The sequence below is a fragment of the Pongo abelii genome, chromosome 1, assembly GCF_028885655.2.
Source record: "Pongo abelii isolate AG06213 chromosome 1, NHGRI_mPonAbe1-v2.0_pri, whole genome shotgun sequence".
Lineage (NCBI taxonomy): Eukaryota > Metazoa > Chordata > Mammalia > Primates > Hominidae > Pongo > Pongo abelii.
The window spans coordinates 166,155,193-166,177,643 of record NC_071985.2 but is presented as its reverse complement, the minus strand read 5'-3'; the positions used below and the strand labels follow the sequence as shown (position 1 = coordinate 166,177,643).

The 22,451-nt window shown below is 36.5% G+C and overlaps 1 protein-coding gene across 10 annotated transcripts in view; it reads left to right on the top strand.

Moving 5' to 3' along the window:
* The window catches only part of MIER1 (MIER1 transcriptional regulator), a 61,870-nt gene that overhangs the window by 17,224 nt on the left and 22,195 nt on the right, over positions 1-22,451 (top strand). For all 10 annotated transcript variants that reach the window (XM_054533373.2, XM_024246340.3, XM_024246368.3 and 7 more), the window contains 5 exons: positions 3,144-3,289; positions 15,052-15,213; positions 15,842-15,974; positions 16,664-16,728; positions 20,177-20,249. In XM_054533373.2, coding sequence (XP_054389348.2) covers positions 3,144-3,289; positions 15,052-15,213; positions 15,842-15,974; positions 16,664-16,728; positions 20,177-20,249 — 579 coding nt within the window. The remainder of the gene's footprint in view (positions 1-3,143; positions 3,290-15,051; positions 15,214-15,841; positions 15,975-16,663; positions 16,729-20,176; positions 20,250-22,451) is intronic.

Genomic DNA, 22,451 nt, shown 5'->3' with positions numbered 1-22,451 from the left:
TAAAGTCGAGTATAACAAGTACAACAAGGAATTAAGCATAATTATTTTTGATAATACTTGTGTCTAATTACAATTATACTCTGATTGGGATAATAGTATACAAAGGATTTTTTAGGGTCTTTCTGCCTGCAAGGGAGAAAAGTGTAGCATCATTTGTAGGGATACATGATTACTGACTACTCAGTATCCCAGAAGATTCCTGGGTGAACTAAAAAGTTTAAGGAGAGTTTTCTCTTGAAAACTCAGAAGAGAAAAGGATTGGGACAGAAAACTACACGTATATTAATGTTTCTCAAATTGTGCTCCTATGGAACCCTTGTGTCCATTGCCTCAAGCAGTACTAAGATGCACTGCTAAAATTGTACTAAGCTTTTCTTAATTTCTGGAAGAAAATTAAGATAATATGCTTTTCTAAATGTTTTTATTTAAATTATTCTAAAACTCTGATAAGTGTTAATTCATTTTTACTATAATCTGGTATAAGGTATCTGACTTGGCATATAATTTGTTTTTAGTTATTTTCTATTTAATATCAGTTCCTTTCCTTTCCCTTCCTTTCCTTTCCTTACTATCCTTTCTTTTCCTTTCCTTTCCTTTCCTCTTTTCCTCCTTTCTTCCTTTCTTTTTTGAGATGAGGTCTCACTGTGTTGCCCAGGCTTGTCTTGAACCCCTGAGCTCAAGCAATCCTCCTGCCTTGGCCTCCTAAAGTGCTGGGATTACAGACATGAGCCACTGCGCCTGGCCTAATACCAATATTTTCTAATGCTTCTGAAAGGGCACAATGATGTTAAGTGCTTTGCCATGTGACCTGGCTTGCATTCACTCATCTTAGTACATAGACTCTCCTTAAGTATTCTTTGAGGCAGTATACTAAAATAATTTACAGGAGGCTTGGAGTCCAATAAAAGCATAGGTGTTGGGATTAGTATACCCAGGATTCAAATTCCGTCTTTGCCATCTACTGGCTTTGTAAGTTTAGACTTGCTACTTAAAATCTCTAAGCCTTGAGTTTTTATTTTGTTTTTTTCCTCGTTAAATGGGATGGTAATACCTACTTCGTAGGATTATTTGAAGATTAATTGAGATAATGTATATGACATGCTTGAACATACTATCTGGCATATAGTAAGCACTCAAAAAAATGATTCTTTTGAAAATTGTTGTGAGTAACTGAAGAACCCTAAGCTTTGGGCACTCCCTTATTCATAATAGTTGGATTTTCAAGAAGTCAGCTCTATCTCTTTGCTTTACTTATTGTTTATCTTTCTGGAGTGAAATGAAAGGATGATAGGTACATCTATTAATGTCTAACCATCAACAGTTAAAACTTTAAAAATTGCTAATTTTTTCGATGTTCAGTAACTCATTTGTTTATTAGTAAACAATGCTTTTGCAAATCTAGGTCCACATTGGCAGTAGTAAAACTTGGGGATATTTTACATAGTCTGTAAAATATCCCCAAGTTTTACTACTGCCAATGTAGTACAATATTTTACAGACAATATTTTACAGACTATGTATGCCCAGCCTTTGCATTCTACTATTACAAAGCTTGACCCTATAGGGTCCAGCAATATTCCCCAACCGCGTGTCAGTTAGACATGTTTATTAGACTAGATTATTTCTAATGCCTTTGATAAGAGTTCTCTATGCAGTTTTAATAAATTTTGCTCTTCTACTCAGTCTTTTGCGTTATTTCTGATCAAAATCCACTAAGTTAAGGACAGCTACTCAAATATTAAATTTTTTTTTTTTTTTTTTTAAGTCGGCCTCGCTCTGTCTCCCAGGCTGGAGTGCAGTAGTGTGATCATGACTCACTGTGGCCTTGACCTCCCTGGCTCAGGCACTTCTCCTGCCTTAGCCTCCTGAGTAGCTGGGATGATAGGCACACAGCACCACACCCAGCTAATTTTTAAATTTTTTGTAGAGACAGGGTCTTATTATGTTGCCCAGGCTGGTCTCAAACTCTTAGGCTTAAGTGATCCTCCCTTCTTGGCCTCGTGAAGTGCTGGTATTAAAGCATGAGCAACTACATTCAGCCACTAGAATGTATTTTCAAGGAAGTACTTATAGAATAATAATATTTGAGTGCAGCTGTGTCTTCACTAGACTGTATATTCAGATGACTGTATATTTCACGTGACTATACAGTCATCCTTCAATATCTGTGAACCTCCCTCGGATACCAAAATTGTGGGTGCTCAAATCCCTGATACAAAATGGCATAGTATTTGTGTGTAACCTATGCACATTTCTCTTACATGCTTTAAATAATCTCTGGTGTGTGTATATATATATATATATATATATATAAATACCTAACATAGGTAAACACTGTGTAAATAGTTATACTGTGTTGTTTGGGGAATAATGACAAGGAAAAACGCCTGTACATGTTGAAGACAGAGGTTTTTTTGTTTTTTTTTTTCTCTGAATATTTTCAGTCTGCTGTTGGTTGAATCCACAGACACAGAAGCCATGGACATGGAGGGCTGACTTATAGTCTCCTCATGGGCCAGAGGAGTTCATACTCATTGGTTCTATCAAACATTAATCAAACGGTTAAGAATTCTGATTTTTAGGGCCGGGTACACCTGTAATCCCAGGACTTTGGGACGCCAAGGCAGGATGATTGCTTGAGCCTGGGAGTTCAAGACCAGCCAGGGCAACATAGCAAGACCCTGCCTTTACCAAAAAAATATTAAAAAATTAGCTGTGTGTTGTGGTCATAGTCCCAGCTACTTTGGAGGCTGAGGTAGAAGGATCGCTTGACCCTAGGAGGTCGAGGCTGCAGTGAGCTGCACCCCAGTCTGGGACACAGCGAGACCCTGCCTCAAAGAAGAAGAAGAAAAAAAAGAATTGTGACTTTTTTCCACACGAAAAGCCTGTTCTTATTTGATATGACCATTTATTATTTACAATTTGTTTCATATTTATAACATCATAAACACTTTCAAAGCTGTAAACATTTTCCTCCCATTTTGCTGTTGTAACTATTAAAAAGCAATACATAATAGTTGCTGTGCGTAGCTTTTTCTTGGTACTTTTGACTTACATCCAGCATCAAATAAAAATATATACATTAATATTAATAAGATCCACTTAATTTGGTTTACCAAACTTTTTGAAATATTCCTTACCAGGAGGTTCAGCAACATCAGATGACCATGAATTTGATCCATCAGCTGACATGCTGGTTCATGATTTTGATGATGAACGAACATTAGAAGAGGAAGAAATGATGGAAGGAGAAACAAACTTCAGCTCTGAAATAGAAGATCTTGCAAGGGTAAATAACATGTAGAGCTAGGGTATGAATTGGTTATGACTTTTTTGTGGAAAGGGAAGATCTGAAATTTTGATTATCTGATTAGGAGAGAAATTGTGTTATATATTAATGACTGAAAAATTTAGTGGGATATTTAAAGTTTGAAATGAAAGGCTTTTAAAAACAATAACTTCATTATGTGAAATAACAGAATTCACATAGTTACTTTGGTAAAACATAGACTGTTAAATGATTCTGCTATAAAAGGGCTGGTCAAAAATGGACTATAAAAGGATTCTACATGGCCTCTTATATACCCTTTGTCCTTCCCCAGTTACCATATCTTTTACTTATTCTCCTTCAGAGCCAAAAATTCTTGAAATATCATTTTCCATTCACTACATAAAGTGCTCTAGATTATCTCCACTACATAAAGTGCTCTAGATTATCTCCACCTCTTCCTATCAAGGTGACCAGTGAACTTTCCTTGTTACATCCATTGTTATATTCACTTTTCTCTCACTACCTTACTTTTTCTCAGCAGTATTCAATATAGTTTAACACTCCCTTCTTTTACTTGAATTCTGTAGTACACCACTCTCTGATTTTCTTTATGTTTTTGTTCCTATTCAGTATCTTTTGCAGACTCTTCTTCCCTTACTCAAGGTTTACATGTTGGCAGTTCGTAATTCTCAGTTTGGACCTTCTTTTTTTCTCTCCTGTCTGTCTGGATCAGTGCTCCTCAAAATGTAGTATGAGGGTCAGCTGCATCAGAATCAACCATGTACTTATTTTAAAAAGCAGATTTTTAGACCTCTCCCCCGGCATACTGAATCAGAATCTCTGGAGGTGGGGTTCAGATCCACATCTTCATTAAGTAAGTTGGCATTATATGTACACCAAATTTGAAAATCACTAAGCTGTGTGATTTAATTTATTCCCATGGTGTCTATATGCTTAGTATTCTTCAGTTTATATTTCTAGCATTAACCTATTTCCCGTCTCCAGTTTTGTTTGTCCACCTTGACATTTCTGCTTGCTTATCTCAACGGATATCTCTAAATTATAAATGTCCAAAACAGAACTATTGACTGTTGTTTTTTTCTCTACTTGTTCTTTCCCTGTCCTATCAGTAAAAAGTGGTACTACTATTTACCCTGTTGCCTAAGTCAGAAACCAGTGAGTCATTTTCCTTCTCTTTCAATATCTTATTTCTAAATAAACCTATCATTTGTATCCACAAGAATATCCCTTAGCCAACTCTTGCTCCATTGCTGCCTAGATTACCATCCTTTCTAGCCTAGACTATTGCAGTAGCTTCCTAACTGGTTTCCCCATTTCCTCTTTTACCATCTTTCTCCTGATACATTTCCACTCAGCAGCTGTGATCTTCTTTTCAAAATGTAAATCAATTTATATTAACCTCCCAGCTTCCTGTTATATCCAAAGAAAACCCAAACTCCTCAACCAGGCCAGCAAGGCCACCTGCATGATAATGGCCTCTTACCCGTGTATCAAACTACCTCTGTTATAGCCACACTAGCTGCTTTTGTTGTTAAATAAGCGAGTTTCTTCCTGCTTCAAGGATTTTCAGCTCACTCTCACTCTGGTATATGCATCCCAAGGCTGGCTCCTTATTCTCTGGGTTCGGTGTCGCCTGCTCAGAATAGCAGCCTTTCCTGTCCCCTAATTAGCTTTTAACTAGTTTTTTGTTTTATTTTATTATTATTTTTTAACCACTGTATCCTATTCAATGCTTTCTTTAGTGTTAGGACACAATTGTTTCTTTAATTTATTGTCTGTACCTCCACTGGTTTTAAGAAGATAAAATGAAATAAAATGACTGTGTCATTCACCAGTGTATTTCATGGTACCTTGCAAGAGTGTTCACTCAAAAGTATTGTATGAATGAATGGATATATCAGTCTGATATATTCTAATAAAATTTATCATGCATATGATTTCCTGTACTCCATGATAAAAAGAACATAACAAATAAGACATAGTGCCAGTCTTTTTAAGGATTTGGAATACATAATGTCATGGAAAATGAATGCTTATACTTTTATGGTAATAAAGACCTATGTCTCATAATTTTAGTTTGTAACTTTTTAAAGTATACATTTAAAGAGCTCAAAAAGGAGTTCTATTACTGTTTATTCAAATCTTGTCAGGTGATGCCATTGTGGGATTAGAGCTGGCTTTGGGATTAGATCATTTAGTGATTACAGCTGACTTAATCCACGATGTCTGAATAATTTAATGTGTCAAAGGTGTATATTGGCTATCACAAAAGTCTTTCAAGAATGGGTTAAAAAGCATATGAAGGGCTGGGCATAGTGGTTTATACCTGTAATCTCAGTACTTCAGAAGGCCAAGGCAGGAGGATTACTTGAGGCCTGGAGGTCAAGACCAGCCTGGGCAACATACTGAGACCCCCATCTCTGCAAAGAATTTTTTAAAAAGATTAATTAGGCATGGTGGCATGCACCTGTAGTCCCAACGCTTCATGAGGCTCAGGTGGGAGGATTGCTGGGGCCCAGGAATCCAAGGCTGCAGTGAGCTATGATAGCACTGCTGCTCTCTAGCCTGGGTGACAGAGTAAAAATGTTACTACTATTTACCCTGTTTTATTTTTCAGAGACTGTGTGTCTGAAAACAGGGCACTTGGAGAACTTGGAGTCAGAACTATTGTTTAAAAGTAGGAGGCTGGGAAGCGATTCAAAAACAGTTATAAGGGAAACAGTTGATTTAACAATCATAGTCACTTCATGTATTTGTGAAGTGAGAAGACAATTATTTTCAGTTTGCCTATATTCAGAGAAGATCTATCACTTTATATTTTTTGCTTCTGAATAGCCATCTGTGGGATAAAAGGTACAGTAATAAAATCTTGCATTTTCTGTCTTATATTCTATATTAGCTCAAATATTGATTAGCAAGAGGAAATAAGTAGTTTTCATAATGGGTTATGAGTTAGAGTGATTTTTTTTCTATTTCAGAAAATGAGGTATTTATTACATTTAATTAGTAGAAAATTACTAATGGGCTGTGCTAAAATTTTGGTTATATCATTGCCTTTTCCTGTTTCTCTCTCCTATTCCTTTGCCCAGCCCCATATAGTGCCTTAAAACTTGCTTTCAAGTGACCCTGCCTTAGGAAATAGAAGTTAAAATACAATTATTTATAGAGATAGGGAAAAAAAGACAGTTGAACCAATCCTTTATCATCCTTTCAACTAGGCAGCCTTATACCTTCTCAGATTCTTCTCTGACTTCTCCCAGAAACAGTTAAAGCTTTAAGTAGCATAGAATGCTTTTCATCTATAACCTGAAGCTAAGCAATATTTCGGGGCCAATTTGTTGGATTTCCTAGAGTTATTAACTCTTTAGGTATGAACCAAACAAAATCCTTGTTGGGTTTATTTAAAAAGTGAATAAGATTTTGTTGTGTTGATTATTGATTTGCTTTTATAGAAGCAAAACATTAGTTATGTCAGGGATTGATAAAGTGCTTTTCACCTTACACCTTGGTTGCATGAAATGAATTTTTGATGTATTGTGGCAGAACTCTGACATTCATTCAGGAAATATCAATAACTTTATAGCATATGGTTTTAAGTTCATTCAATTTGAATTCTAGAATTTTTCAGTGAAAACTAACTCGATAGAAGTTTTGATGTGTATTGTTACATTTGTATGCATGGATTATGGCAATATAAAAGATAGTTAAGTGTTTTAATAAAATTGGGTGTATAGGTTATTATTTTTTGTGGTGATCTTAGAGGGAACGTCAGAATCACTCTCATAGTAAATAAATAGACTTTCGTTTTGTTTTTCTGAGACAGAGTATCACTCTGTTGCCCAGGCTGGAGTGCAGTGGCACTGTCTCGGCTCACTGCAACCTCCACCTCCTGGGTTCAAGCAATTCTCCTGCCTCAGCCTCTTGAGTAGCTAGGATTACAGGCATGTGCCACCAAGCCCAGCTAATTTTTGTATTTTTAGTAGAGATGAGGTTTCACCATGTTGCCCAGGCTGGTCTCGAACTCCTGGCCTCAAGTGATCTGCCCATCTCAGCCTCCCAAAGTGCTGGGGTTACAGGTGTGAGCTGTTGCACCTGGCTGTAGATACACTTTTGTTTGCTACAAATAGAAACACTCGAGTTTAACTCTGTTTTCCAAATGAACTCTTTAAACTCAGAGACTCTAAGTGGGCACAATTGTGGCAGTCCATTTGGGAAAAGAAAGATCAAGATTGCAATATATATATGTATTTAGATATATTTTATAAAAATCACATTATAACAGTATCAGTATTTAATATATACTTTTAAAGTGCTATATGTGTTCCATCCAGAGCTAGAGAATAATTAAAATGTGTGATTAAAATGTGAGAGATTGCAGTATTTTGAAGTATACACACAACATTAATTATATAGATAGAAAAGAAATCTCAGTGTGGGGATTATACAGAAGAGTTCAGTGCCTTCATTCTTATATAGTTTTATCTTCCAGTCAAGCCCCAGCCCCAAGAGATTGGTTACCTTAGTAACCATCTCTCTAGTTCAGTCTGGATGTGGTCCCTTAGGCCTTTTTGGCTGGAAATCTGCCTCTTTCCTTCTTCCTATCTTCATTAGCATTTTATTGGTAAGTCAGTTTGGGTACAACAGGTGTAAGAGTACTATCTACATCCACCAAATGGCCCTGACTTGAAGGTCAGCATCTGCCATTTCTTAATGACTAACCTCCTGATGTGAGGGAGAAGGAGCTAGGAACTAGCACCTCTTCTGCAGCTAGGAGTTGAATGCCACTCCAACCTTATAATATGTTGGTGTTTGATAACTTTACCCTATTGTCTTGAAATTAGGGCAGACTTAACTTGAGATATAGTATATAGTGTTTATCCTTTTTGATACAGGGTCTTACTCTGTCACCTCCCCAGGCTCATGCGATCCACCTGCCTTACCTCCCACGTAGCTGGGACTGTAGATGCGCACCACTATGCCCAGCTAATTTTTTGTAGAGATGGGGCCTTGCTCTGTTGCCCAGGCTGGTCTTGAACTCCTGTGTGCAAGCAGTCCTCCGACTTCGGCCTCCCAAAGTGTTGGGATGATAGGCGTGAGCCACCGAGTCTGGTCGGCTTATGTTTTTAAAAAGTCCATTTCTCCCGCCTTCAGCCAGCCTTCCTTTAGCTTATGCAGACATGATTGCCCTTCCTTTTGTTACAGTGTAAGACAACTCATTTCTTAAAATACAGTCTGCAAATATAGTGTGTATTCCTGTTTTTTTTTTTTTTTAATTTAATTTTTTAGAGGCAGGGTCTCGTTCTGTCACTCTGGCTGGAGTGTGGTGGTGCAGTCATAGCTGAAGCATCCTTAACCTCCTGCGTTCATGCCTTTCTCTCGCCTCAGCCTCCTGAGTAGCTAGGACTGCAAGTGCATGCCACTGTGCCTGGCTACATTCCTGTATTTTATTCATCATGTACTATGCCCACTTTCCTTATTTTCTCAGTTTTTCAGCCCTCTTATTTCACATTGTAACAGGATGCTGTATACTTAACCTGACGTTAGATTTTGAAGAAGGCAGTATATATGCATATGTACAGAAGGGCAGTGTAAAGCAGTGAGTTAGACTGCCTGGGTTTGTAATCCAGCTCTGCTACTTATTTCAATGTGGGACTTAGGATAGGTTACTTAACATTGTTAAACTTCAGATGTTATTACAAGAATAATATATCTAAAGCACTTAACATAATATTTGGCACATAATAAACACAAAATAAATCTTAGTAGTTAATGTCATTCATAAGATTCTCAAAAAAGTCTCTGACCTATAACTGAAAATGTACAACTTGACACATAATTTTTTCTTTCACTCTGTTCTCGCCTTTTTATACTCTTAACACTTACGTGAATGGGAATAAAACATTGTGCCACTTTATTATGATGTTTCAATTTAAGTTGAAGTAAGCCCTTGAGTAACTGGTAGAATGCAGACTTTGGTAATATAAACTAATTAGAAATTCTCTGGAACAGGTGACTGACAAGCCCTGGTATAATAGTGTACTACTTTTGGCCAAGTTTTATTCAGCCTTAAATCTTTTTTCAGAGGGAAATAATGGAATATTTGCATTACACGATATCATTACTGTTTATAGCATCAGAATTTGGGGGTGCAGAGACAGAAATCTGTAACTAGATTACAGACAGTCAAACCTCAAACTAGTTTAGACAAAATGAAGAATTTCATGTAAGTCTCATGGAATTTCATTAAAGGAGGGATATATCTGCTCCCAGGGACTCAGGTGCCACCAGAATTTATTTTCTCTATTTCTGCTTTTCTACATGGTTTACCTCTTTTTGTTTTTGAGACAGGGTCTCACTTTGTCACTCAGGCTGGAGTGCAGCAATGCGATCTTGGCTCACTGCAGCCTCAGCCTCCCTGGATGAAGCCATCCTCCTGCCTCAGCCCGCCTAGTAGCTGGGACTACGGGCATGCGCTACCACACCCAGCTAATTCTTTTTGTATTTTTTATAGGGACAGTGTTTCGCCATGTTGCCCAGGCTGGTCTCGAACTCCTGAGCTCAAGTGATCTGCCTACCTTGGCCTCCCAAAGTGCTAAGATTGCAGGCGTGAGCCACCCTGTCCCACCTGACTTGTCTTTTCAGACCAACTTTCTTCATATGATGCTGTCAGTTTGTAGGTCTCCCACATTTACTACTTGAGATAGTCTATGCTTCTTTCTTAAGTTGCTGTTGATAAAACTCCAGAAACAAAGTATGGACAAGCTTGGGTCATGTGCCCACTCCAAATCTATGGCCAGGGAATACAGTGATTCCAATTATGTCAGCTACTGTGGTCAAGGAGGTGAACTTTAAAGAAAAATAAGTGCTTGGAATGGAAGAAAGAACATTTCATGTGAGAAGACAAGTACAGAAGTAGAAGAGAGTAGGAGAGGCTTGGAGGGGAAATAATAAATAATCCTTACATGATGCTTGTTTATGCTTGCTAAATCTTTACTTCAGTTAGCACAAAGCAGGAACACAAATACATGCTATTGCAATTTGAAACAGGATTCCTCAGCAAAATTGATTCTGATTTTTATTGTAGTTGTAGCCCAGTTTGCTGCAAGATTTTCACTTTTACCTTAGATTAAATAAGAGACTTTTTATACTGTCATGCTTCAACTTGTATTTTTGGTGGTGATGATTTTTTCTTTGTTGCTTACTAAGCTGATATTACTCACTTGATATTGGGTGACAGCTTGAGTTACAAGTTTAGTACTAGTAAGCAAGCATTTTCTTTTCCTTTTTTTTTTTTTTTTTTTTTAATGTTCTTGAGACAGGGTCTCACTCTGTTGCCTAGGCTGGAATGCAGTGACACAATCTCAGCTCATTGCAGCCTCTGCCTCCTGGGTTCAAGCAGTTCTCCTGCCTCAGCCTCCTGAGTAGCTGGGATTACATGCCCGCACCACCATGCCTGGCTAACTTTTGTATTTTTAGTAGAGTTGGGGTTCCACTATGTTGGCCAGGCCGGTCTTGAACTCCTGACCTCAAGTGATCTGCCCCGCTCAGTCTCCCAAAGTACTGGGATTACAGGTGTGAACCACTGCACCCAGCATAAGTAAGCATTTTCTTGATTGAATAAGTAAGGGTATTTTGTTTCCATGTGATAAAGCCCATCTAAAAATAACGTTGTGTAAAAATAAACTATTAGAAGGTATATGAAAGTGTAGTTGGGTACAAGGAATATATGGAACCAGGGATTTGGCATCACCAGGACCTCCATCTCTCCTAATCCCTGGTTGAATCCTGTTGCATCTCTTCAATTTTTTCTTTTCCACAACCACTAATTTAATTTAGGTTCTGATCATAATACAGGTGAATGTGTAGTGAATGATAGCAGTGGATTCCCACTTGGCAAGCAAACTAAATCTTCCCCTGCCTAAGTTCACGTTGAGTGTTTTGTTGTGTGTGTAATTTCCCCTAAATACTTCCATAGTGTCAGTAACTATTCAGTATGCTCAAATTGAGTCAGGAGTATAACAGAAGCCTTTAAAAACTATGTAAAACTAGAGAAAGTAGGTAAAAATAGTAATCCTGACTTTCATTAATCTATAACTGATCTTTCAGTAATGTATGGCCTTCTGAAATGATACTTTTTTTTTAGTTACTGTAAATGGTATGTCTTCTCTAATCAGGGTGACTGGATTATTCATTTTTGTTGCTGTACCGTACATTTGTTATTTGCTCTGACTTGAATGACTTTTCTCCATCTGTGCCAGTTCTATTACGATTGGAATTCAAGCATTTCCCCTCTAAATGCACTGTGATCAGGCTAGTTTTGACTCTCTCTGTTCTCTGCTTAGTCAATATTGGAGGTGTTGGAGAATTTTTCTTAGAGAAATGAATTTTTTTTTTTCCTTTTTTTTTTTTTTTTTTTTGCTTGAGACAGAGTCTCAACTCTGTCACCCAGGCTGCAGTGCAGTGCTGCAGTGTAGTGGCACGATCTCAGCTCACTGCAACCTCTGCTTCCTGCGTTCAAGCAATTCTCCTGCCTCAGCCTCCTGAGTAGCTGGGACTACAGGTGTGCACCACCATGCCTGGCTAATTGTTTTATATTTTTAGTGGAGATGGGGTTTTGCCAGGCTGGTCTCGAACTCCTGACCTCAAGTGTTCTGCCAGCCTCAGCCTCCCAAAGTGCTAGGATTACAGGCATGAGCCACTGCGCTTGGCCTGAGAAATGAACTTTTATAAAGTGAGTCACACTTCTCATCTGTATATCCAGGGGGGAAAAACCTTAATCCAACTATGATTGTCAGACATTCTACATTCTTGATAATGGTTAGAAAAGAAAAATTCTTTTTCCATGGAGTTAGTATGTCACCTATCCTTTTGACAACTATTTGAGCTGGATATCATATGTCATATGATAAGCTTTATTAAAGTTAATGGTCAAGCTTTATTACGTCCCATTGGAAAGGGTGAGATCAGACCTGTGAGATCAGTGGTTTTCAAGGTGGTCTCATACCAGCAGCATTAGCATCACCTGAGTTCTGAGTTTTGTTTTCGTTTTTGTTTTTTTTTTTTAATTGCAGGTACTCAGGCCTCACTGGAGACTTACTAGGTCAGAAACTTGGGTGAGGCTCAGCAGCCCGTTTTAGTAAGCCCTCAAGGTAATTCTGATACCCTTAATAAGACAGACCAATGGTAGAGACCCTGAGGGCATTTATTTGGTTGATAATACACCTCTTTTTGGAGTGAACTAAGTACCATGATCTTGTCAGAAGATGAGTTCAAAATAGAGCATGGCTGTGTAATTAGCTGTGTGGTTTCAAAGGATTAGTTATAACACGGTTATAAAAATTAAAGGTAGTAGTTAACAGGATAGTTTTGAGGATCAAATAAATAATGAAACAAGCTTTTCATGAACTCTTAAGGCCTATGTAAATTTCAGTTGCAAACTGTTACGCTTATGTTTTTTTCCTTTTGGGGCCCTTATTCATACTAGTGACTTCAGTGGCTTTTATTCACAATAGTGATCAGTTGCTAAACTTGCTTCTGATTTTGGGGTGCAGGATATGAGCTTAAGAAAAGTTACATGACCTGAGATTAGGAGGTCTGGGTATTATAATAAAGTCTCTATCAGTGCATGATGTTTCTCTGCCTGGTTTCCTTATTTGCAAATAAAGGTAGCAAGCACTCCATTTGGTACTTCTAAAGATCTAATGAAATTGTATGTTTTGACACTGCTTTCATTGTTGCAAGAGAAAAAGACAGTGAAATCAAAGCACCTATCACAAATGCCTGACACATAGAAGATACTTTATGACAGCTATTTGTTATTCTTGTATATAAAACTAGCTTTAGGCTGGGCACGGTGGCTCATGTTTCCAATCCTACATTTTGGGAAGCCAAGGTGGGCAGATTGCTTGCATCCAGGTGTTTGAGACCAGCCTGGGCAACATGGTAAAACCCTTCTCTATGAAAAATACAGAAATTAGCCAGGCATGGTGGTGCACATGTAAAGTCCCAGCTACTTGAGAGGCTGAGGTGGGAGGATCATTTGAACCCAGTGGGTTGAGGCTGCAGTGAGCTGTGATCATGCCACTGCACTCCAGCCTGGGTGACAGAGCAAGATCCTGTCTCAAAAAATAAATCTAGCCTTTTCATTATATTTCTCTTACTACACTTCTATCTCTTATTTTGAAGTTTTGTTTTAGTTCCTGAGTACTGACTCCCCAGATTCCCAAATACCAATGTCCTGTACCAGATTCTTGGTACATGGACCAGATACTTGAACACTTAAAGCACTGTTGGTGTTGTACTTTGAGAAACACAGTGTAAGAGCTGGCATTTGTTTGCCAACTGGTTATTTAGCTAGAGTGGCAATACCTTGCCTTGATAAAGTTACCACTTTTCAGGTTGTAGCTTCTGCAAATCATTAGGGGTCTTGGAATTGATTTATCTTTCAGAAATAGATTCACAAACTCATTTATAACCAGAATATCCATTTGTAATGTGAAATAGAAGTTTTGGATGACAATTTCTTCCTAGTTCTTCATAAGAAAATCTTTTCAAATTATAATCATTAATTTCTTCTCACACATGGATTTTGAGTGATGCAGGTTAATTGTATCATCTAATCCAGTCTGATTTACCCATATCCATTGTAGCAATGTGTTTAACACACGAGTTAGACGTCTTTCCATGACTGCTGGAGAAATATAAACCATGTCTTATTTCATGATTACCCTTTTTTTCTAGCTTCTAAACTGATGGTTTTCTGTTTTGCTTCAGACCATGTGCATTGTATGTAGGTGTGCATGAGTGTATAAATGTTCACATGATTTAGATTAAATTTTCTTTTTATAATCAGAATTCTGTTATGTTTCCCTGATGCTATGCATTTCTTGTTTACTGGTTAGAGTGAGTAGTTTGTATAGAAAGCTGATTTCATTTCATTGTGTATGGACATTTCTTTTTCATCCATGGAGGGTCTGATTTTTGTGGAGATTGAGGGAAGTCCCTGGCCAAGGCACCATGGTGTATTGATATGAATATGGGCTTTTGGAGTTAGACTGTTTAAATCTGGCTCTACTACTTGTAACTTGTGTGATTTCTGAAGAAATGCTTAACCTGTCAGCCTCTGTTTTCGCATCTATGAAATGGAAGTAATATAACAAGTCTGTATGATAGATGGTAAGGATTGCATGAGATGATTTTATATGTAAATGGAGATAACCATAGAAAAGAATATATGGTTAATGTAGTCCTTTATCATTTCTGTATATTACTACTGGTTGGTTTGTGTGTGTGTGTGTGTGTTTTGTTTTTTTTTTTTATGTGTTCGGGCTGAGCTCTGAATTTCAGCTGCTTTTCTGGGTTTGTTAACTTATAGTCTATTTCTCATTGTTCTATTTCTCCACCCTCAAATTAAGTATGGTACTCTTATTAAGAGTGGGCATCCATGCATAGCGTTAACTGTCGTATACTGAATTGATTGCAAAAAGAATAGTCCATGTTAGACCAAGGCCACTTTTTAATTATACTTAAAGATCTTGTTGTCAGCAATTAGAATTGGTTCATTTTATAGAAATACTTAAAAGATTGGGATATTCCTGGGTTTCAGAAATATTTTCAGTTTTACTTTTTATGATCTGAGAATTTGTAATACAGCTTTTATTCTTCAGTATAGAATGAATACTCCACAGATTTGTGGATTATAGCCTGGGAATCAGAAATATCACTGATTCAGAGATTAACTTTTATTTTGATTTATTTAGGAAGGCGACATGCCAATTCATGAACTTCTCAGCCTTTATGGTTATGGTAGTACTGTTCGACTACCTGAAGAAGATGAGGAAGAGGAAGAAGAGGAAGAAGAAGGTGAAGATGATGAAGATGCTGATAATGATGACAACAGTGGCTGTAGTGGGGAAAATAAAGTAAGTCTATATACATATATTTAAGATTGTAGTCTTTATTCTTGTTGAAGTTAAAATTTCTTAATATATTTTGATTACTTGTCTTTATAATCTTTACTCTTCCTGATTTTAAAAGTGTTAAAAATTAAGATATTGCAGAAATACATAATATAAAAATTGGAAATCCCCTGTAATCTACTCCTGAGGTAACAGTTTGGTCTTGTCATTTCAGGTTTCTTTTTTTCCGGTGCTTATTCTAATTAATTTATACCAACTTTCTAAAAAATGCTATTGCTTTTAAATAATAAAGGCTAATGGCAGTTTGTGTTTATTTTTCTTACTTTATTTTGAAATAATTTTAGATTTATAAAAGGTTTAAAGTTAGTATAGAAAGTTATACTCTTACCTCAATTTCTGCTAAGGTTAACATCTTGGTACAGTGCTATTAACTAAACTACAGATTGAATTATACCAGTTTTTCTGCTAATGTACTTTCTCCTGTTGCAGAACCCAACCCAGAGGACAATATTACATCTAGTATATTCATTTTAGTCTTCTGCGTATATTAGAACAAAATTTATATGCTGTGGTCTTTCATCTGCAACTGTTGTCCTTACATCTTAAAGAAATTTAATTTATTATTCCACAGGAGGAGAATATAAAGGATTCATCAGGTCAGGAGGATGAAACTCAGTCTTCCAATGATGATCCATCACAATCTGTTGCTTCTCAAGATGCCCAGGAAATAATCCGCCCACGTCGATGTAAATATTTTGATACAAGTAAGTGTTACTGGTTGATAATATTTGAATATAATTTTTACTATTTTAGGTATTACCTAAAATCGTCATTTTTTAAACTGGTCTTTGAATTCATTTAGTCTGAAATTCTTTTCAACAGTAAATGGATTTTGTTTTAAGTTATTAGTTTAGCAATGCAGGGTCCTTGTTGTTAGTGAATATACTACAGTAATTGTGTCATGTACTACTTTGGGTGTATTTGTTTTTTCCTTGCCCTGTTTTTAAATGTTTGTTTCATGGTCATCTTTTTGTTTCTCATAGTCTTTCCCTTAGTTTCCATTTTTTACTTTCTTTGCCTCTTAGCCTTTTTTAGGTATATTCAAAATACACCTAAATTTCTCTACTTTAAAAAGAAGAAAAACACTTGAAGAAAAATAAACTGTCATGAAATATGTAGTAAGGTAATATTATCTTTATTCTAAATCAGTTTTTTCCCCTAAGTTTTTATAGGAAATCATTTCATGAGAATACAATTATGTAGAAAGTTTATGGTTTTTTGGTTTTGTTTTTTTAAGTGATAGGGTGTTAATTATTTGGTTAGAAATATCTTGGCTTGATTCGTTAGATACCTTTGAGCATATCCAAATATTTGATGGTAGATGTAAAAATAATATGTAGATGTAGACAGGATGAGCAGTCATTTTATAGTATTGGTGTCTTATTTATTCTAGATAGTGAAGTAGAAGAAGAATCTGAAGAAGATGAAGATTATATTCCATCAGAAGACTGGAAAAAGGTAGTTAGAACAATATTTTCCCAAAATTTAGATAAATTAATATTTTTTAAAAAAGCCTCGTGTAATTATTTTTTTTTTTTACTAACTATGTATATTGATAAAATCGATGTAAGCCCTTTTATGACATTTAAATGTTTAGTAAATGTTCAAATTCCTTCTTAACACATCTAGGTTAGAGATATATTTATCTTTTTATAAAATAAAATGAATTCAAAGAATTGGTTTTTGTTGAGGAAGTCAGCACTCAAACTAAGATTAGAAATCTACGTTTCTGGCAGGGTGCGGTGGTTCACGCCTGTAATCCCAGCACTTGGGGAGGCTGAGGCAGGCGGATCGCTTGAGCCCAGGAGTTCGAGACCAGCCTGGGCAGCGTTGCGGGACCCTGTCTCATTTTATAAAACAGAACAAAAAATAAATAAAACAAAAATCCACATATCTGATTTAGTCCTGAACTATTGCTGAATTAGGCATTTGTTGCCCTGTAAAAAGTATCACGTATATATTTTTCAATATTATGGAAAGCATTTGTGGAGGCTTTGATATTTGTTAAGTAAATTTTGTTTAGTAGTTCATATTGCAAGTTTTTCATTGTGTATTACTTTATAAAAGGAAAACTCTCCAAATGATTGAATTTAATGTTGACATTTATAACTGATAAGCTTATTATATGAAGAAACAGATTTGGCTTCTTCATAACTATATACAACTTAATATCTGAAATGAATCTAAAGATAATATATTGAGATTAGTTTTTAATTATAAAATCATATAGCATATAATAAATCATACAGTTAAGTTAAAGAATTGTAAGTTATTGTAAAAGAACTGAGCTCTTAGGAAAATCTATCACAATGTTATGTAGAATTAGCTGGTTGCAGTGATGTTTTCCCCTGTTGTCCCAGCTACTTGGAAGGCTGAGGTAGGGAGAATCACTTCAGCCCAGGAGTTTGAGACCAGGCTGGGCAACATAGTGAGACCCCATGTCTTCAAAAAAATTTTTGTGTAGAACTGGTTAAAACAAATAATTTATATAAAAGAAATAGTTATTTTTGTTAGACAAGATTAGCCCAGTGTATGGTATGTGTTAATTTGAGCAAATGATGGGACTTGACAGAAAACAAGAATCACAAAAGTAAATTTGTGTGGCCTATTTGGGCAAGGGTTCTTTCATCCTGTTTTTAATCTGATTCCTACAGTGTGCAGAAATTAAGATGAAAAAAGTTAGAAACCTTGGGAGTCCTTATAAATTGCTGTCCCACTTCATATTCAAGTTTATGTATCTTCAACATATGTTGTTTTTTAATCTGGAGTGTTCAGTAGAGTATTTGAATTAAGCATTCAGTGTTTGTTTTTTAAATGAAAGAACAAAACCTCAGAGGTAGAACACCTTTCATTGCTGGAGGGTATTAATTACCCACACCTTACTCAGAAAGAGTATTAATTAACCACACCTTTCTCAGAAAAAAATTATGTAATAAAGCAGGCCAGAGTAAATGCAGATTGTTTTCTTTCAGTATGATTTTGTTGTTTTAAATAATTGTCAAGGTTCGGAGATTCATTTTTTTTTTTTTTTTAAGACTTATAAGATGAAATTGAGTTTTTATAGAAACTTAAGGTAGGGGAAACAGTTTTGAAGTCAAACCTGAATTTTAGTTCTAGCTCTAGAACTTAGTAATTGTGTGCTCCTGAGAAAATCAAATTTTTGAGCTTCATCTTCTTACATATAGTATGGGAATAACAATGTCAGCCTTATGGGGCTTGCTGAAAGATTAAAGGAAAATTGCATGTATGATATGTTACACATAATGATCTTCAAAGCTATTTCCCTTCCCTTCCCTGTACTACAGAACAAGTTAACAGATGAAAAGAAATGTTCAGAACTGAACAGGAAAAAGGAAGTACCTATCTTTATACTAATCCAGATGTTCTCAACCCTGTTTTTATGTTAGAATCATTTGGATAACTTAGACGTACTGACTATGAGGGCCTTCATTCATAGATTCTAATTTAATTGTCCTGCAGTGGATCCAGGCATTGATGGTTTAGAAGCACCCCAGCCAGGGTTAGTAACTTGACAATGTTCTTTGGTAGGCCTAGGTGAGTTAAGTTAAAAGAGGCACAAGATGTGACAATAAAGGACTCTTTTTATAGTAGAAGACATAAAGAGAATTCCATTGTAAGAGTAGAGAAAATTTGTTGTAAGTTTGATTCTTTTTAGAAAACTGATCATGAGAAAGATTGGTTTTTCTTATAGGTATAGAAATAACTTTATTACATAAAGCACGTCTTTGAAGTTGTACTGGATAAAATGAGATCCTCACATCAGTGGGGTAACAATAGCAGGAGAGAGACTTTCCAAATCCTAAGAGTTATCAAAACTTCTAGACCATGATTTTGTACCTTTCATGCCCAGTTTTGAAAATGTCAGTAAATGTATTCTTAACATTTAGCCATCACACACAAGAGGGTTCATGTAATCTTGGTCTCCTTGCATTATGAAATTTCACCAGTGGTAGTTTCCAGTTGCTTTTGCGAACAGCCAGTTTCACCTAATCTGTGATTTGACTATATAGATATGATTACTGGATTTCCTATTTAATTATATTTGTGGGAGGAGGTTACTTTTTCATTTTGTATTGTTTTAATGAAAGTCAAGCCATAACCTGCTTATCTATTTTGTTTAGAGTTTCTTTCATTTGGCCCCTACTGAGCTTTATACAAACCCTTTTTGTTATTTTTCTTACCTTGAAGCTCTGTTTTTCAGACTTCAGTGTATGTCAGAATCACCTAGAGAGCTTGTTAAAGTACCAGTGACTGAGTCCTGTCCCCAGAGTTTCAGTAGGTCTGCAGGTTTGGGGTGGGACCTGAGCATTTGCATTTCTAACAGTTTCCCATTAGCTGTGTGTGGTGGCATGTGCCTGTAGTCCCAGCTACTCAGAGACTGAGGTGAGAGAATTGCTTGAGCCTGGGAGGTCAAGGCTGCAGTGAGCCATGATCACTCCAGCCTAGGTGACAGAGCAAGACCCTGTCTCAAAAAAACAAAAATTTCATAGATGACACTGATGCTGCTCATACAGGGATCATATTTAAGACCACTGTCTTAAGTGTAGATACTCTGAAAATATCTGAATTTGACTATGTGTTTTACATGTTTTGCAGTTGTCTTACTAATGGAATTATCAGAATTCACTTCTTTGTCTCTATATTTTGAAATAAAGTTTGTATTTATTGTTTACGTTGCATTTCACCTCATTATTATTACTAATATTTTCATCCAGTCATTATTTGTCATTCATCTTCACAAAGGTACCGCTGAGGTAGTTAATTGGTTGTTTTTGTATTTTATGACAGAGAAACCAGAAACAGTTTACTAAGATGGTAAGGCTAGAAAATGGATATAAAATCTGTTACTAGATCTTACTAATGTTTTATGTTATTTTTAAAATAGGAGATTATGGTGGGCTCCATGTTTCAAGCAGAAATTCCAGTTGGCATTTGTAGATACAAAGAAAATGAAAAAGGTGGGTTATTAGTAAAGTTACATAGCTGAATTTATGCTTTCAGTGTAATGAACTGTTACTTTATATGTAAAATGTGATAAGAACATGACAGCCTACTAAGTAACCCCATTGGTTTGTGAAAGAGAACCCTTCATTATTTCTGTGAGAAGAATATGCGTACTCATTTTTTCAGCTTTGTCTATAGAAGCCTAGCCAAAAAAGGAAAAAGTGAATGCTTTTTTTCATTTTAAAGTGACTTACAATGTCTCAACAGTTTTTTTTACTTTTTTCCCCGTATTTTCAGTGCTCTAAACTTTAACCCTTCTCTAATCTTTATAATTTAGTTTTTAGAAGTCCATTTTATATCAATGAAAGGCATAAAAACAAACGAGAGTAAATAACTGATATAAAAAGTTTATTTGCTCCTGAAACTTTCAGTGAGCAAAATGGAATGCTTATTAAAATGGAGTACTTTGGACCAGGTGCCGTGGCTCACGCCTGTAATCCCAGCACTTTGGGAGGCTGAGGCAGGCGGATCATGAGGTCAGGAGTTCGAGACCAGCCTGACCAACATGGTGAAACCCCGTCTCTACTAAAAATACAAAAATTAGCCCAGCGTCGTGGCACGCACCTGTAATCCCAGCTACTCAGGAGGCTGAGGCAGGAGAATCACTTGAACCCGGGTGGCAGAGGTTGCAGTGAGCCAGTATGGCGCCACTGCACTCCAGCCTGGGTGACAGAGCAAGACTCTGTCTGGAAAAAAAAAAAAAAAAATGGATTACTTTGATGCTTGTGTTTTAAAAATAATTTGGGAAAACAACTTGTATACTTAAATTTTACATGTTTTTTTTTTGTTTCATTTCATTTCATTTGAAAGTCCTAAAGTAAGTCATACTTCCAATAACATATAATATTTGAAGATTTTTTTTTTTTTGAGACAGAGTCTTGCTCTTGCTGCCCAGACTGGAGTGCAATGGCATGATCTCGGCTCACTGCAACCTCCACCTCCTGGGTTCAAGTGATTCTCCTGCCTCAGCCTCCTGAGCAGCTGGGATTACAGGTGCCCACCACCACGCCCAGCTAATTTTTTTGTGTTTTTCAGTAGAGATGAGGTTTCGCCATGTTGGCCAGGCTGGTCTTAAACTCCTCACCTCATGATCCGCCTACCTTGGCTGCCCATAGTGCTGGGATTACAGGTGTGAGCCACCACGCCTGGCTGAAGATTTTTTTTAAAGAGTCTGTTTCAGATTATTCACCTCATTTGAGTTCCAGAAAGAATGCTGTGTATGTGTGCTTTTTTTTTTTTTTTTTGAGACAGAGTTTTTCTCTTGTTGCCCAGGCTGGAGTGCAATGGCTCAATCTCGGCTCACTGCAACTTTCGCCTCTCAGGTTCAAGCAGTTCTTCTGGCCTCAGCCTCCCAAGTAGCTAGGATTACAGGCATGCGCCACCACGCCCAGCTAATTTTGTATTTTTAGTAGAGATGGGGTTTCTCCATGTTGGTCAGGCTGGTCTTGAACTCCTGACCTCAGGTGATTCACCTGCCTCGGCCTCCTAAAGTGCTGGGATTATAGGCATGAGCCACTGCACCTGGCCGTATGTGTGCATTTAATGAGTTCATGTGCAGTGTGACATCACTCAGGACTAGAAATCTTTATTTCAGTTTTCTTCACATTTCAACTTAATATACACGAAGGCCTTTGGAGTTGTACTAATAGAAGTTTTTTGTTGTTTATTTCTTTTAGCATTCTCTCCAAAAAACTTACTTTATATTCTAAGTATGCACCTACTCTCAGGGCAAGCAGCAGGTCAGAGGCAGTCAAGGGAACATCACAGGCCAGTACGTTTTTTGTGATAGCAATATGTTTTAATACATCATTTAAATGTTTAATAGCTACCACCTATTTCTCGAGGTAATTCCTGCAAGATATAGGAACATTGAAGCTAGCAGTATGGAGTGACTTTATTACATTTAGAAATTCTGTACATATGATATGTTCTGTGAACGCATAATTGTGTGCCAAAATAAATGATCTGTTGGCTTTTGTATTTATTTTTGTAATTGAAATGTCAGTTTTGTGCTTTACTCATATAGTGGTTAGCAATGTTCAGCATTGAGATTTTTCTTTCTGCAAATAAATGAACTGAAAGACATTTGTTTTTATTAAATTTCTTTTAAATTTTGACAATGAAAGATAATAGTGCCTATTTTATATTTATATTTT